The sequence below is a fragment of the Oryx dammah genome, unplaced genomic scaffold, assembly GCF_014754425.2.
Source record: "Oryx dammah isolate SB20612 unplaced genomic scaffold, SCBI_Odam_1.1 HiC_scaffold_29, whole genome shotgun sequence".
Taxonomy (NCBI): Eukaryota; Metazoa; Chordata; class Mammalia; order Artiodactyla; family Bovidae; genus Oryx; species Oryx dammah.
The window spans coordinates 60,241,646-60,255,287 of NW_024070213.1; the positions used below are offsets into that span (position 1 = coordinate 60,241,646).

Consider the following 13,642-nt stretch of genomic DNA (forward strand, 5'->3'; position numbering starts at 1 on the left):
GTAACATCTACCATCTCCCCGTGTCTTCATCCTACCAACTACCTACCAGGCATGACAAGCTGGGTGCTGACCATCGCCAGGCTATTGGCATCAGCCAAAGACACATTGAGGCAGTAGGTCCCTGAGCCACCCTTCAGTACCTGGTGCAAAACCAGCTGGCAGGCTGGGCTGGGGGGCACAGGCTGACACAGCCGCTGGGCAGGCGGCTGACACCCTGGCGATGAAATGTCCATGCAGGCTTCCTTGGGTAGCCTGGGGGAGATGTCAGCTTACGTCAGGGAATCTGGGAAAGGACACTAGACACCAGAGAACAGGCAGGGGTCACCCCAGGAGTTCTCAGGGCAACCGTGGGACACTCACCCGCCTTGGCAAGACACAGTCAGCTCAAATGCATCTCCTTCGCTGGATGACACAGCCTGTAGGATCTCAGCACTCTCAATACCCTCTGCAAAGTTGCAAGATTTTAAGTCTGAGACTCTTCTACTTATTCTCCCCCAAGGCCCATGGCCAGGAAAGTCCTCGGGCTGCCTCCCCAATCCCATTCTCCTGCCTTCATATGAAACCCCTGGGATTTGGGTATTCTCCTTGTCCAGGTGAGTAATTCCTTCCAAGGTGCACTTCCACTGGGCAACCCTAAGCAGCACATGCCTCCCTCCAGCTCACGGACATGTAGGCAAGACTCACGGACAATGTCCAGGGTGAGAGAAAAGGAGCCATAGCGATACAGAACACAGTCCAGGGGGGCTTGGCGCTTCACCAGGACTAAGGTGTCATCCGGCAGGGGGCTCAGGGAGCCTGGCAGGAGAGGATTAAAGAGGCAAAGTCAAGAAGCAAATGACTAACCTGAAAACAAAGGCCCAACAGGCATTTTTCCAGGTAGAGTCAGAGCTACTGGATCTAGGCTTAGAATCAGACAAGAGCTAAGAACTCTCATTTTTTTGGATAAAGAAACAGACCCAAGAGAAATGACTGCCCCAGAGTCACAGTTAGGGTTAGAGTCGGAATTTTAGAAATCCCAAATGTTTATCACACTGTACACTGTTCCAGGTCCTGGGTCAGACATCTGACATGTGTTAAGTCATTATAGTGTCACTATCTCACTCCTCCCTTTTTAGTGTTCCAACCACAATTCCAGGTAAACCTACTTTGAGATGGGAATCCAGGGGTGGGAAGTAGTGTCAGAAAGATTTCTGTGCGTTTACACTTAATCAGAAAATGAGGTTTAAGTATTATCTAATGATCACATGGGGCTTTCTAGGTGGCTCAGGGGTAACCAATGTGGGTTTAATCCCTGGGCGGGGAAAATCCCCTGGAGAAGGGAATGGCCACCCACTCCAGTATTCTTGCCTGGAGAATTCCATGGACAGAGGAGCCTGGTGGGCCACAGTCCATGAGGTCGCAAAGAGTCAGACACGACTGAGCACTGCCACCAAAACACCAAATGACCACAGACTGCTCCCTGAACTTCTCTTCAGGGAGGGAGAAGCAATAAGCCCTCTCTCCATGGCCTAGGAGAAGGCCTTGGTTTCCTGAACTCTGGATCTATTCTGTGCCATTAAGAGGGACTTAGGGGGTTTTAAAACCAGTGAAGATTCTGAGCAAACTCCATTGCTAAGCTAAGGATTGGGTACCATCTGGGTCCTGAGCAATTCTTTCAGGTCTTCAGAGCAATGACAAATGCCCCACCTCTATGAACTCATTCGTGGTGGCCCTCTTACCTGCAGTATCTTCTGTAGGCATGAATGGGCTGGTATTTGAACCCACAGGCTCAGGAGTGGACACCTCTCCAGCTGTGGTCTCCACCAGCTCTGGAGTTGTTCCCCGTGTAACTGTGGCTCCAGAGGGCTCTGTAGTTGACACTTCAGGTGTCCTACCTGTAGCCTTTGCAGTTGGCTTCTCCGCTGGTGTGGTACTTAAGACTTTGGAGGTTGCCACCTGCTCAGGTGTGGTACCTATACCCTCTGTGGTTGGCACCCACTCAACTGTGGTGCCAGGGGCCTCTGCAGTTGGCACCTGGCCAGGTGTGGTGCCTATGACTTCTGTAGTAGGCACTTGGCCAGCTGTGCTTCCAGGGGCCTCTGCAGTTGTCACATGGCTATCTGTGGTGCCTGGAACTGGAGAGGAGCCACAGGAGGTGAGAGGAATGGCAGCCTGCAGCACCACCTGTGCAGTGACTGGGCCAGACTCTAGGTAAGTGTGAGTGGCCATGAGTGCCCGAGAGATCAGGGTCCCTGTACTGTCACCAAAGTCCCAGGTGTAGGAAAGGTCAGCCCCAGCCAAATAGCCACTGGGATCATGGAGCTGGAGGGCAAAGGTCAGAGGCTGCTTTCTCAGGAAGCGCTTGTTCCTTCCATCCAAGGCCTGCAGCTGAGACACACTCACGGAGAAGGGCACCTGGTCTGGGATTGGAGTCAGAGAAAGTCAGAACCATAAGTTCTTTCTTTCAGCTTCTTCTTTCACAGCTATATTTTTCAACCAACCCAAGCTGCCTGGCCCTTCATGGGCTCCAAGCCCCACATCCCTCTGCCCACATCTTCCTGGTTCTGCCCCTGCAAGGTTACACACCAATTCCTCTTTCCCCTATCCTGTCCAGCCCAGCCTCCCCACCTTCTCCTGCCCTGCAGCTGGCCTTGTCCTCTCCTCAGTCCTTACCAGTAATGGTGAAGGTTGAACTGGAGTGAGCGAGGGGCACATAGCTCTGGGACCCCCGGCGGTGGTAGACAGTCACTTCCATGTTATGTGTGCCCAGCACGGCCTTGTCTGTCCCAATGCTCAATCCAGACACTGGGCCCCCCAGAACTTGCCAGTACTGGTCTGAGGTTTTTGGAAAGAAGAGTAGGAAAGGGGGTTACTGGTCAAAGGAGACTGGGGCAGGGTTAGAGACGGAACCAGAGAAGGAAGGTCAGGAGATGTATCAAGAATAGTTATTTCAGAGAGTGTAAGCTTGAATATGTTGGGCAGGAAAGGAGTCCTTATGAGAGGGTCCATGGGATGGGACTATAATTGGAGCAGGGCTCCCAGAAAGAAGTATAATAGAATTGACTAGGTGCTGTGGAAGAGGAAGGAGTCATGGGGGAAGTGAAGATTAGGGAAACTCACAAAATTTAGGGATGAGACCAAAAGAAAGGTAGGAAGGAGTGAATTTAAGTGTGAATGACAGGCCAGAGAAGGGAGACTCTTACCCCAGGTCTTCCAGACATAAACAAAGCATCTTTTCTGAGATAAAGGGCCAGAAGGGCAGGCCCCCCCATCGGGGAAGATGCAGGTATCATCAGGTTCTTGGGGATATACCAGCTGTCCTCCCCACACCTGGCTCCCTGAAAAGACACCAAGTCTCCCTCAGTCCCTGGCATTCCTTACTGTACACCAAAACCTTTAACATGACTCCCAGAGATGGGCTCCAGGAATACTGCCTAGCTACCAATATACATTCTCCTTGGTATAACCTACTTGGAGTGGTAGAAAGGAGAATGGAAACTATAAAACATTCCTGTGTATATACTTATGGGGTTTCCCAGGTGGCTCAGTGGTAAAGAATACACCTGCCGATGCAGGAAACACAGGAGATGAGGATTCAATCCCTGTGTTGAAAGATCCTCTAGAGGAAGAAGTGGCAACCTGCTCCAGTATTCTTGCCTGGGCAATCCCATGGGCAGAGGAGCTTTCACGGCTACAGTCCATGGGGGTCAGAAAGAGTCAGACACGACTAAACCACTGAGCACACACATGTATATTCTTACACTGGAGACAAATTGGTAGGCCATGTATCAAAATGTCTAGGATGATGTGCTCTAGCTAGTGGGATAAAAGTAAAAATAACAACATCAACTAATACTGTAGGCTAGGACCTGGGTTTGATCCCTAAGTTGGGAAGATCCCCTGGAGGAGTGCATGGCAACCCACTCCAGTATTCTTGCCTGAAGAATCCACATGGACAGAGGAGTCTGGTGGGCTACAGTCCATGGGGTTGCAAAGCGTCTAAACTAAGCCTAAGCACAGCATAGGGCAGGGTTTATGCGAAAATCTGTATATATTATCACACTTTAATTCTTACAACAACCTTTTAAAGTGTTATCATCCCCATTCTACAGATAAGGGAATGGAAGCACAAAACAATTCAGTGACTTGTCCAGGGTCACATACTCGTAACCAGTTTAAATCCAAGTTTATCCAACTTCTATGTCCACTGGGTCTTCTGTGCCCCATTTGGGGAACTATAATTGTTTTTCTTTTTGCTTTATCTGTGTTTTCTAATTTTTCTGCAGTGAATATGTGTTACATATATAATTTGTAAAAAAAAAAAAAAAACAGGAAGAAGAGGACAAGGAGGAGGATTCCTTGAGTTCATTGGAGATACCGGGGATACCAGGGATTCTGAACCTTGGGAAGGAGGTGGAGAGGTACTCACCATTGATGATGGTGTTGTTGGCCCAGACGACCTGCCCATCTGGCAGCACCTTTTGGCTTTTAGGAAAGTGTAAGGCAATAGAGAAGGAGGCATTTGCCCCAATCAGTGTAGGCCCATCATTGCTGACCTTCAGGGATACGTGGCCACCTGAAAAGGGCAGCTGCATTAGCTCCTTGGCTTCTCCTCCCCGTATGCCTTTTCCTTCCCTATCTTCCCAAGTACATTCAACCCTGTTCCCTTCCTCACCCCATTTCCACCATATCCTCCCTGGAAATTGCCAACTTCCTACCTCTCCAGCAGTCAGGCCCCTGGCTTTCTGTCCACTCTGGATACAGCTGTCTGTTCCATGCTTTAATTCTGAGCTGCCTTGAGACACCAAGCCAGTCCCTGTCTCTGGGTCCTAAAAAGGAAGATATACTATGAGGGCCCTCAAATCATTACTCACTCCTTTCTCAGGGGACAACACTGTCTGTGACACATCATTCATTCTCACATTCAAAGTGCATTAAAAAAATATATTTATTTAACTGCACTAGGACTTAGTTGCAGCATGAGGGATCTGCGATTAGCTGTGGCATATGGGGTCAGGTAGTTGTGGCATGCAAACTCTTAGTTGTGACCTGTGGGATCTAGTTCCCTGACCTGAGATTGAACCCTGGTCCCCTGCATTGGGAGCACAGAGCCTTAGCCACTTGATGGACAACAAAGGAAGTCCCTTAAAGTGCATTTTAATCTACTGAATACCCACCACGTACCAGGCACTGGGCTAGGTGCAAAGAACTTAAGAAATGAAAAAGAGGGGGAAAAAAAGAAAGAAATGAAAAAGAAATGGTTCTTAAGGGGTTCAGGTTAAAGTATATGAAATAGACATACACATAAATTGCTATAATCCAAGGCATTGCTTAATATGAGCCATAATAGACATGCACAATGTATAACAAAATTATAGATTTTAAACAGGTAAATTGCACTCTAGTCGACTGGGGAACACTCAGTAAATGGTTGGCCTGGGGCATAAAGCATTCTAGGCAGAAGGCCCAGCATGAGCAGATGCATGGAGGTATGGAAGCACATGGCATGATAGGAGACCATTAGCAATGTGGCTGATGTACATCGTGAGAGATGAAGCCAAGAAGATGGAGTGGGGGCTTTGAGTGCCAGGCAAATAGTGTGGACTTTATCCTGTAGGCAAGGGCACCTCAGATGATTTTGTTTGTTGTATTGATATATGGCACATACCATAAAATTTACCCTTCAAAAGCTTTTTGAATATGATCAGATTTGTGTTTTAGAAGGATCACCTTGGCAAGCAGTGAGGAGGATGGACTAGAAGCAAGTAGAAATTGGGAGTGGGGACAAACAAAATGATTATAACTGACCAAGAAAGAGGTCTGAAAAAAAGTGACGTGATGGCTCTGCATGTGCCTCCCCAAGGTCCAACAGCTATCAGCATTTTGTCACATTTGCTTTATCTATCCTTAATTTTTGTTGTTTGTTTGTTTTTTGGCTGAAGCATTCAAAAGCAAATCCCAGACATCATGTTATTTTAAAACCCTACAAATTCAGTAGGTTTCTGTAAAAAAAAAAAAAAAAAAAAAAGAATATTTTCTTAAATAAACACAATGTTAATTCACACTAGACAAAATTATCAAACTCAGTCCATGCAAAATTTCATGAAATATATAAAAATATTTTCTTATGATTTAAAAAATCTGGATCCAAAAAGTAAGTACAATATTTTAAGAGCCTTGGGTGGACACACATGAACAGAATACTTCCAGAATACAATAATGAACATAGTAAAAGAAAAAGACTTGAAACCACACCGTGAATGAGGGAAGTCAGATCAAGGAGAAGTTCCAAGAAGTCTGTGAAACCAGGGATCTAGAGAAAGGGGGCACCAGGGTACAATGTAGATATTTCTGCACATCACAGACTATCCTCACTCCATCTCTAACATGTAGCCAGAAACCTGGTTGATTCTCCTGGGGGACGATCTAGAATCATCCCGCTGAATATCTTACCACAAGAACAAGAGAATCATAAGATGCCCCATTCTTTCTCCACTCCCAATCCTCCCTCCTCAGAGCAGCACGGGACATTCCAGACCCTCTCACCACCCCCACCCCCACCCCTTGCTCCTGTCACGAGGCCCCAATCCCCAGAGCCCTTTCATGTGATGCTCAGCTGAGACCCCTCTGCCTGTCTCTTCCAGCCCCAGAACAAAAGCCTGGGCTGTGTTCACCCATGCCCATCCCAAAAAGGGGATGAGGTGCCTCTTTACCCTTCTATCCAAATACCACATTCTCTTTCTCCTCACTTTAAATACCCTATCCCAAGTGCTTAAGACGAAGCCTAAATGAGTTTCCACTCATTTTACTACCTTGGCACCCATGTTCCAGCTCACTATTCAGAGCATCTCAAAATTAGGGCCACAGAGACATACTGTTCTCTCACCTGTCCAGGTAGATGGGGTTGTTTTCAGGTTCAGTCCCAAGTGCCTGAATACATATGCACCCAAATCTTCATGTGGGGAGGGAGCTCAGTTGCCCATGTCCTCACTAAATCCAGAGCAGGTGTGTAACCCTAAATTCACACTTGTTCATGTCCACACATCCCACACTCACCTTCTGTGGCCCCTACAGCCAGAAGAACACCCATCAGAGCCACATGGAGAAGGTATTTTCTCAGCACCAGATCCATCCTGTTCTTCCTTCCAGCAACCAAAGACTCTGGGGCATTGGACAAGCCCCTGTATAAGAAGGGGGTGCTCATTTGCATAGCCCTTCCTCCCCTCCCTCCAGGCAAATCCTGGGAGGAGCAGAAGGACCTGAGAGACAGAACTGAGGAGGGATCCTGGTCCCTGGACATCATGCTACTCATTGACGGTTTCTGGCTTCAAAGGGTCAGTCTCATCTTAAAGCACTCCATCTCCCCTCGCGGGGAAAAAAATGACTGAAGGGCAGCTACAAAACGTAACACGTACCGGACACACAGGGTTCATCTTCGGAGAGTGGATCAATCTATTGTGAGTCAAACCAGGAACCTCTCAAAATAATTGTAGAAGCAGTGACCCTGGATCCAAAAACAGACAGTATTGGGGTAGGCTGAGAGAAGCGGGACAACGACTCTTCGGAGCCCCAGGAAACCCTTACAATGAGATTTCCAGTTTCCTGCTTTCAGAGGAGGCTCCAGGGCGAGGTGGAATTTAATCTTAGGTCAATACATATTTTCCTTAGGGTGGTGAAAACGGTGATTAGAGATCAGGAAATCCCTATAGACTCAGGACACAGAGAGAAAACTCGATCCCAAATCAGATACTTGGAAAAAGGTGTTCAGCCTCCCCACCCAGATAAAAATTGATCCTTAATACTCCTCGGAACCAAAGTTGCTCGGGGTGGGGTCGTTTGCAGCGAGGGACGCAGGGCTGGCCCCGCCCTCTCTGACGTAGACCAATAGGAAGATCTGAGGGAGGAGCCAGGGAAACGCGGGAAGGAGAGGCGGGGCTTCTGGTGGCGGTAGGGAACTAGAGGGGGCAGGCGGCAATATTGTTTCAAGTTGGACAAATTGACAAGAGCGAGAGATACACTACGTTCCATCCCGACCTCGGGTCGCGTTGCTGGGCCCTGTTTCCCTCCTCGGCCCCCGAGAGCTGGGTGCCGTTTTCTGCAGGGTTCCCAGGCCCCAGCTCCAGGGCCGGGCTGACCCGACTCGCTAGCGCTTCATGGAGAACTTCCAAAAAGTGGAAAAGATCGGAGAGGGCACGTACGGAGTTGTGTACAAAGCCAAAAACAAGTTGACGGGAGAAGTGGTGGCGCTTAAAAAAATCCGCCTGGACACGTGAGTGGCCTCTGTACCCGGGACTCCTGACTCGGGAGCTCCTTGAGTGCCCCCCACCCCCACCGCAACAGGCGGGTAGCCTTCCAGGGACCGGAAGGTAGCAGGGAGGGAAGTCTTTTGAAGTGGAGAGTTGGGTTGAAGGACGAGTAGAGGGTTTCCCGGTGGAGACTATAGGGCAGTGTAGAAGCCATGGGAAATTTCCTCCCCAAAGGCGGGCGATGTCCCCAAATGTACAGTCAGAGTCAGGAAGAGGAAGGAGCCTTTTGAGATGGGATCCAGGACTCCCCGACGAGGAGATGGGTTTTGTGATAAGCGGTAAAGAGCACCCTTATAAATGACTAGACGAGCCCTCAGTGCCCCAACCCCACCCGCATCTTAGAATTCTCTCTTTCAAAAGAATGGCAGTTGAACCTCACTGGCACCTCTAGAGAGGCTGGGTGTTACTCCCACACACACACACTTTTCCCCCTTTTAACTTCACCTTCACCAAGAGGCTTTGCTAACCTAACCCTGGGCAAAGAAGATATGATGATCTTAATGGGTCTAAAAACCCACTCCTGTCCATCCATGAATTAACCCCTGAAGCACCCTTTCTCTCACTTTCTTAGGGAATGGTGGGGGCTGGGGGTGGGGTGGGGGGAATGGACTGTACTGCTGAGGGAAAAGGAATATTTGTAACCACATTCCCATCTCTGCTTTCTCAACTTCTCCAAGTGAGACAGAGGGTGTACCCAGTACTGCCATTCGAGAGATCTCTCTGCTTAAGGAGCTTAATCACCCTAATATTGTCAAGTAAGTATGTATCTGGGAGGTGGGAGGTGCTCTGACAGTAAAGGAGGATGTCTTCTGTTTGTATTGTCTGGGCCTTTCTCTCTCTCACGTGTATTCCTGGACCTCCCCCTTCCCTAGGCTGCTGGATGTCATTCACACAGAAAACAAACTCTACCTTGTTTTTGAGTTTCTGCACCAGGATCTCAAGAAATTCATGGATGCCTCTGCGCTCACTGGCATTCCTCTTCCGCTCATAAAGGTACTCCTTCTCATCAACTCCTCCCCAACATGGGCATGTCTTGGGGGTCTGGACTGAAGGCAGGCAGTTGATTTATCTTGGCTTCCTTCCCAGCCCTCACCCCCCTATACACACACACGCATACACATACACACACACACACACACACACACACACACACACACACGCCCCTTTTCTTGTGGCTCTTTGACTGCTCATTATGCTTTTAACCCTAGGGCTGGGCAGGGGAATCAAAGAAGTTGAAACTCTAGTGAGTCAACTTAGCAGCTCAGGTGGAAGGTTCTTGAGATGAAACTCAAATAAATGGGACTGGGGGGGTACTTGGTAGACACCTCCAGAAAGCCCTTCCACCTGTTTGGTGGGAGAAATAGCCAGTGAGTCTCTGTTGTCCATTTTTCTGGGTTCCTTACTCTGGAAGTTACTTTCAATCAACCAACAAACATCCAACACACATTTATTGAACACTTTAAATGTGCTAGTCCACGATATGGAACATAAATGCAAAACTGAATGAGACCTGATCTTATCCTCAATGGGTTGACAGTCCAATTGGAGAAATAGCTTGAAAACATATAATTACAATTTAACTAGTAAAGGCTTTAGTAGAACTTTGGAGTTACAGAGGAGACCCTAATCTGCTCACGGTGGTGGAAAAACAGTCTTTTCTTTCCCCTTGTCAGAGCTACTTGTTCCAGCTGCTCCAGGGCCTAGCTTTCTGTCACTCTCATCGGGTCCTGCACCGAGACCTTAAACCTCAGAATCTGCTTATCAACGCAGATGGGTCCATCAAGCTAGCAGACTTCGGACTAGCCAGAGCTTTTGGGGTCCCTGTTCGTACTTACACCCACGAGGTGAGTCCTCCTCTGCATGTCTTCTCTGAACTTCCCGGGAGGTGTTAACAAGGACATTCACAGAGTTTTTAGTAACGATCTGGCCAGCAGTTTCTCACTAGATGGAAAGTATTTCTGACACCCCAAGAGGTCTTAGAGTATGCACAGAGTTCACCGAGCCAGGAGACAGGTGGAAGGCATGAAATTTAAAATTATGACCGTTTGCCTCAAGTTTTCCAAGAAGGTTACAAATTGGGGGTTCAGAATATATGTTCCCCAGAACCATGGATTAGGCTAACTCTGGGCTAAGAAGTTGTACCCAGTTATTTTACTTAGGGGCAATGAGAGTGAAGTGAAGGATGGAGGGATAGAAGTTGCTTGTTAAGAAATTGAGTTAGCAGAATAGTGTTTAGGAACTGACGTGTGGATATCTTCATGTCCTGTACTATTGTCCTCAGGTGGTGACTCTGTGGTACCGAGCACCGGAAATCCTTCTGGGCTGCAAATACTACTCCACAGCAGTGGACATATGGAGCCTCGGTTGCATCTTTGCTGAGATGGTATGGAGGCATGCCCATGGGCTACCCAGCCCACTCCTTCCCACACTCAAGAACAACAGAACTGTTTCTTGGCCCAGACCCATGGTCCTTCTCTTATCACAGGGTTCTTCCTCTAGAGTAGCACAAAGGGGGTCATGGAGAAGGGAGAGGGCTGTCATCCCTGATGTCAACCACAATGTTAGGATAGCCTCAAACAGCTTAGCATCCAGTATACAAAGCTTATTTCCAAACTGAGCTAAATCATTTCTGCAACTGTGCTAGCTTTAGCCTATATATATTTGGGAAAATAAGTTCCATTTAGCATCTCCTTCATTTGCCTATAGACCTTATTTTAGGGCATCAGGAAGTGGTGAGGCCAGCTGTATTCACCTTATCCACACCTTTTATTTAAACTGCAGACATGTCCCCCCCTCAACCTCTGGCTTTTCAGATTGAAGGATCCCTGAGGCCCAGCCTTATAAGGGAGCTCTCATTCCCTTTAATACAACAGTGGAGTGAGCTGAGTTTTCAAATCAAATCAGCAGTATGTTTTATGGTCCCTTATCTGGGTTGTAACTGGGGGCATGGAGACCATTAGCCCATATATATAACATGCATTTATCCCCAGTGCAATACTTTACAATTGCCCATATACGTCTCTGAATTCATCAAAAAATATTTGTTAAGCACCTAGTGTGTACCCAGCACCATGCTAGGTGCTGTGGGGAACACAGAAGAAATGGAAGACACAGTCTCTGCCCGCTGTGCTCCTATCTAGAAGTGGCTGCATCACAAGGAGGGGGGATGACCGCAGTGTCTACCCCATACCCCGTGAGTGGCTTGACATCCCTTTGCTACGTGTCAGTGGCACCCCAGACATTCACCCCTCCCAGCCCCACCCAGCCTTGGGGATCTGCAAAGCCATGGTTGGGGGAAGGAAGGAGGGGGCGAGGAGGCAGATGAAAGGACTTCATTGTCTCAAGCTCTGTGTGATCGACCCCATGAAAGACCCTGGGGAGGGAGTCATGGGGCCCTACTGACCTTCCACTGCCTGTGGGAACCTCCATTATCCTTTGGGCATTTCTGATTGACGTCAATGTCAGTCTTGGCCTTTCCTCTTTCCCCATTTTCAGGTGACCCGCCGGGCCCTATTCCCTGGAGATTCTGAGATCGACCAACTTTTCCGGATCTTTCGGACCCTGGGAACCCCAGATGAGGTGGTTTGGCCAGGAGTTACTTCTATGCCTGATTATAAGCCAAGTTTCCCCAAGTGGGCCAGGCAGGATTTTAGCAAAGTGGTGCCTCCCCTGGATGAAGATGGACGGAGCTTGTTATCGGTGAGACTAGGGAGTGGGCATCCATTTCCTCTTGTTCCCTCCCCCAGGGCAGGGTTTTTCTAGCATGAAGGAAGAATGAGGCCCTGGACTCCTGGTCTCAGCATTTCCCTTGTCTCTGCTTCCCTCTTGTTGGTGTACCCATTAGATAAAGGGAGGAGGAAATAGGAACTCAGGGTGAAAGGAATTCTGTTTCCCAGTTTCTCAATACCTGCTGCCCATTTAGTCCATTACCGCATTACTGAAGTCAGCATGCATCTCTCCCTCCAGCAAATGCTGCACTACGACCCTAACAAGCGGATTTCAGCCAAGGCAGCTCTGGCTCATCCTTTCTTCCAAGATGTGACCAAGCCAGTACCTCACCTTCGACTCTGATCGCCTTCTCAAGCCCGTACCCCCAGTATCACCCTCTTCTCCAGTGTGAGTGTGATCTGGCTCAGCCTGGGCGCTTAGCTCACTGATCTTGTCTGGTTGCCTTAGCACTCACCTGCCCCTCTTAGCCTGGAGTGATGGGGTGGAGGGAAGAAATAGGTGGAATTGAAAGGACGCTTCAGTATTAGATGCACTTAAGTCAGCCTCCACTACCCTCTCTCCCTCCTCTTAGTTGTTGCTTAAGAGGGCTGGTATTTTAAAAAAAGAAAGAAAAAAAAAAGACTTTCTCCTCCGTCCACATAGGTTTGCCATCCCAGTCTCTGAAAGCCCCACTATTATTTTCAGTATCTGGGATGATAAAGACCCCAAGCCTCCAGAGCCACTGTGTAAGGCCACCTTATAGCAGTGGGGGCTAAGTTGGAACCTTTGAAAACCAAGCAAAACAAAAACATTACGGAGGGGCCTGTTTCAAAGAATTAGGTTAAAAAAAAATAGATCCAACCAGTTTATACCCTAGTTTTAGTGTTTCATCTCACCTAACAACTGGGAGACTCAAGACTCCCAGTCTCTGTGGTCCCAGTGGGGCTGCAGTAGAAATGATGGCTCCTAGGCATCTTGCCTGTCCCTCCTATGGGCAAGATGTGTCTAGGAGGCTCTGGGACAGGGACTGTGCTTCACCTTTGCCTTATGAGGCAAGTGAAAGGTGTTTGAATTTTTCTCTTTTTAAGATTCTTAAGGTGCTAGGTCCCATCTTCCTCTGAAGGCCACCCCGTAAAAGTTAAGGTTGAAACATTTTGAGAATTCTGACACTTAGGGCTGTGACTGAGTGGGGGACATTGGGGAAAAAATATTTCTTTAAAAGAAGGATGAACAATTATATTTATATTTCAGGTTATAGTAGTTTTTTAAGTGGGAATGGGTGGGGATTTGTTGCCATGTGCACCTTGGGGTTTGTAATGCAAATATGTTGTGTTTTTTTTTTAAAGCTTTTTTTCTTTTTATGATTTTGTCTCTCTTCTCCCACCTTTTGTCCTTGAGTGTTCTTGCTGTTAATATTATTTGTAATTTAGTTTGTAACTGATTAAAAAAAAGTTCCTAGTTTTACAGTTCATCTCTTTCCGCTTTTGTGTATTTATTGAAAGAATGGTGTGAGCGAGAAAATGGATATGTGTATGTGATAACAGATTTCAGACCCCTCTTAATCTGTCTGAGCACAGCTTCCCACCTCACTCCATTTCGACCTCTATGAAGCAGTGTGACAGTGTACGGGTGGGCGAAGCGGGAATTAT

The 13,642-nt window shown here is 47.9% G+C and overlaps 2 protein-coding genes across 3 annotated transcripts in view; one reads left to right on the plus strand and one right to left on the minus strand.

Annotated features, from left to right (window-relative positions):
• PMEL (premelanosome protein) overlaps nt 1–7,813 on the minus strand; it is an 8,820-nt gene extending 1,007 nt beyond the window's left edge. Inside the window, exons 1-10 of the mRNA XM_040232892.1 lie at nt 7,395–7,813; nt 7,036–7,160; nt 4,698–4,808; nt 4,409–4,555; nt 3,183–3,317; nt 2,653–2,814; nt 1,719–2,399; nt 685–795; nt 361–445; nt 47–252 (exon numbers count right to left, since the gene is read on the minus strand). Coding sequence (XP_040088826.1) covers nt 47–252; nt 361–445; nt 685–795; nt 1,719–2,399; nt 2,653–2,814; nt 3,183–3,317; nt 4,409–4,555; nt 4,698–4,808; nt 7,036–7,111 — 1,714 coding nt within the window. The 5' untranslated portion in view covers nt 7,112–7,160; nt 7,395–7,813. The remainder of the gene's footprint in view (nt 1–46; nt 253–360; nt 446–684; nt 796–1,718; nt 2,400–2,652; nt 2,815–3,182; nt 3,318–4,408; nt 4,556–4,697; nt 4,809–7,035; nt 7,161–7,394) is intronic.
• Nucleotides 7,814–7,888: 75 nt separating this feature from the next.
• On the plus strand, nt 7,889–13,464 carry CDK2 (cyclin dependent kinase 2). 2 transcript variants are annotated; one of them, XM_040232894.1, is made up of 8 exons: nt 7,897–8,248; nt 8,963–9,040; nt 9,158–9,278; nt 9,959–10,129; nt 10,567–10,668; nt 11,335–11,478; nt 11,781–11,984; nt 12,252–13,464. In XM_040232894.1, the coding sequence occupies exons 1-8, from the start codon at nt 8,133–8,135 to the stop codon at nt 12,354–12,356; spliced, it is 1,041 nt and encodes a 346-aa protein (XP_040088828.1). In that variant the 5' UTR covers nt 7,897–8,132; the 3' UTR covers nt 12,357–13,464. The 2 variants fall into 2 exon arrangements, with proteins under 2 accessions (XP_040088829.1, XP_040088828.1); XM_040232895.1 differs by lacking the exon at nt 11,335–11,478 and having other exon boundaries at nt 7,889–8,248.
• The last annotated feature ends 178 nt before the right edge of the window (nt 13,465–13,642 follow it).

Bases quoted from the DNA above. Each gene is read 5' to 3' on its own strand.
- CDK2 (XM_040232894.1), top strand. From the start codon at position 8,133: ATGGAGAACTTCCAAAAAGTGGAAAAGATCGGAGAGGGCACGTACGGA. The intron at 10,130-10,566 runs GTGAGTCCTCCT...TATTGTCCTCAG, and splicing joins TTCGTACTTACACCCACGAG to GTGGTGACTCTGTGGTACCG. The intron at 11,479-11,780 runs GTGAGTGGCTTG...CCCCATTTTCAG, and splicing joins CAGTGTCTACCCCATACCCC to GTGACCCGCCGGGCCCTATT.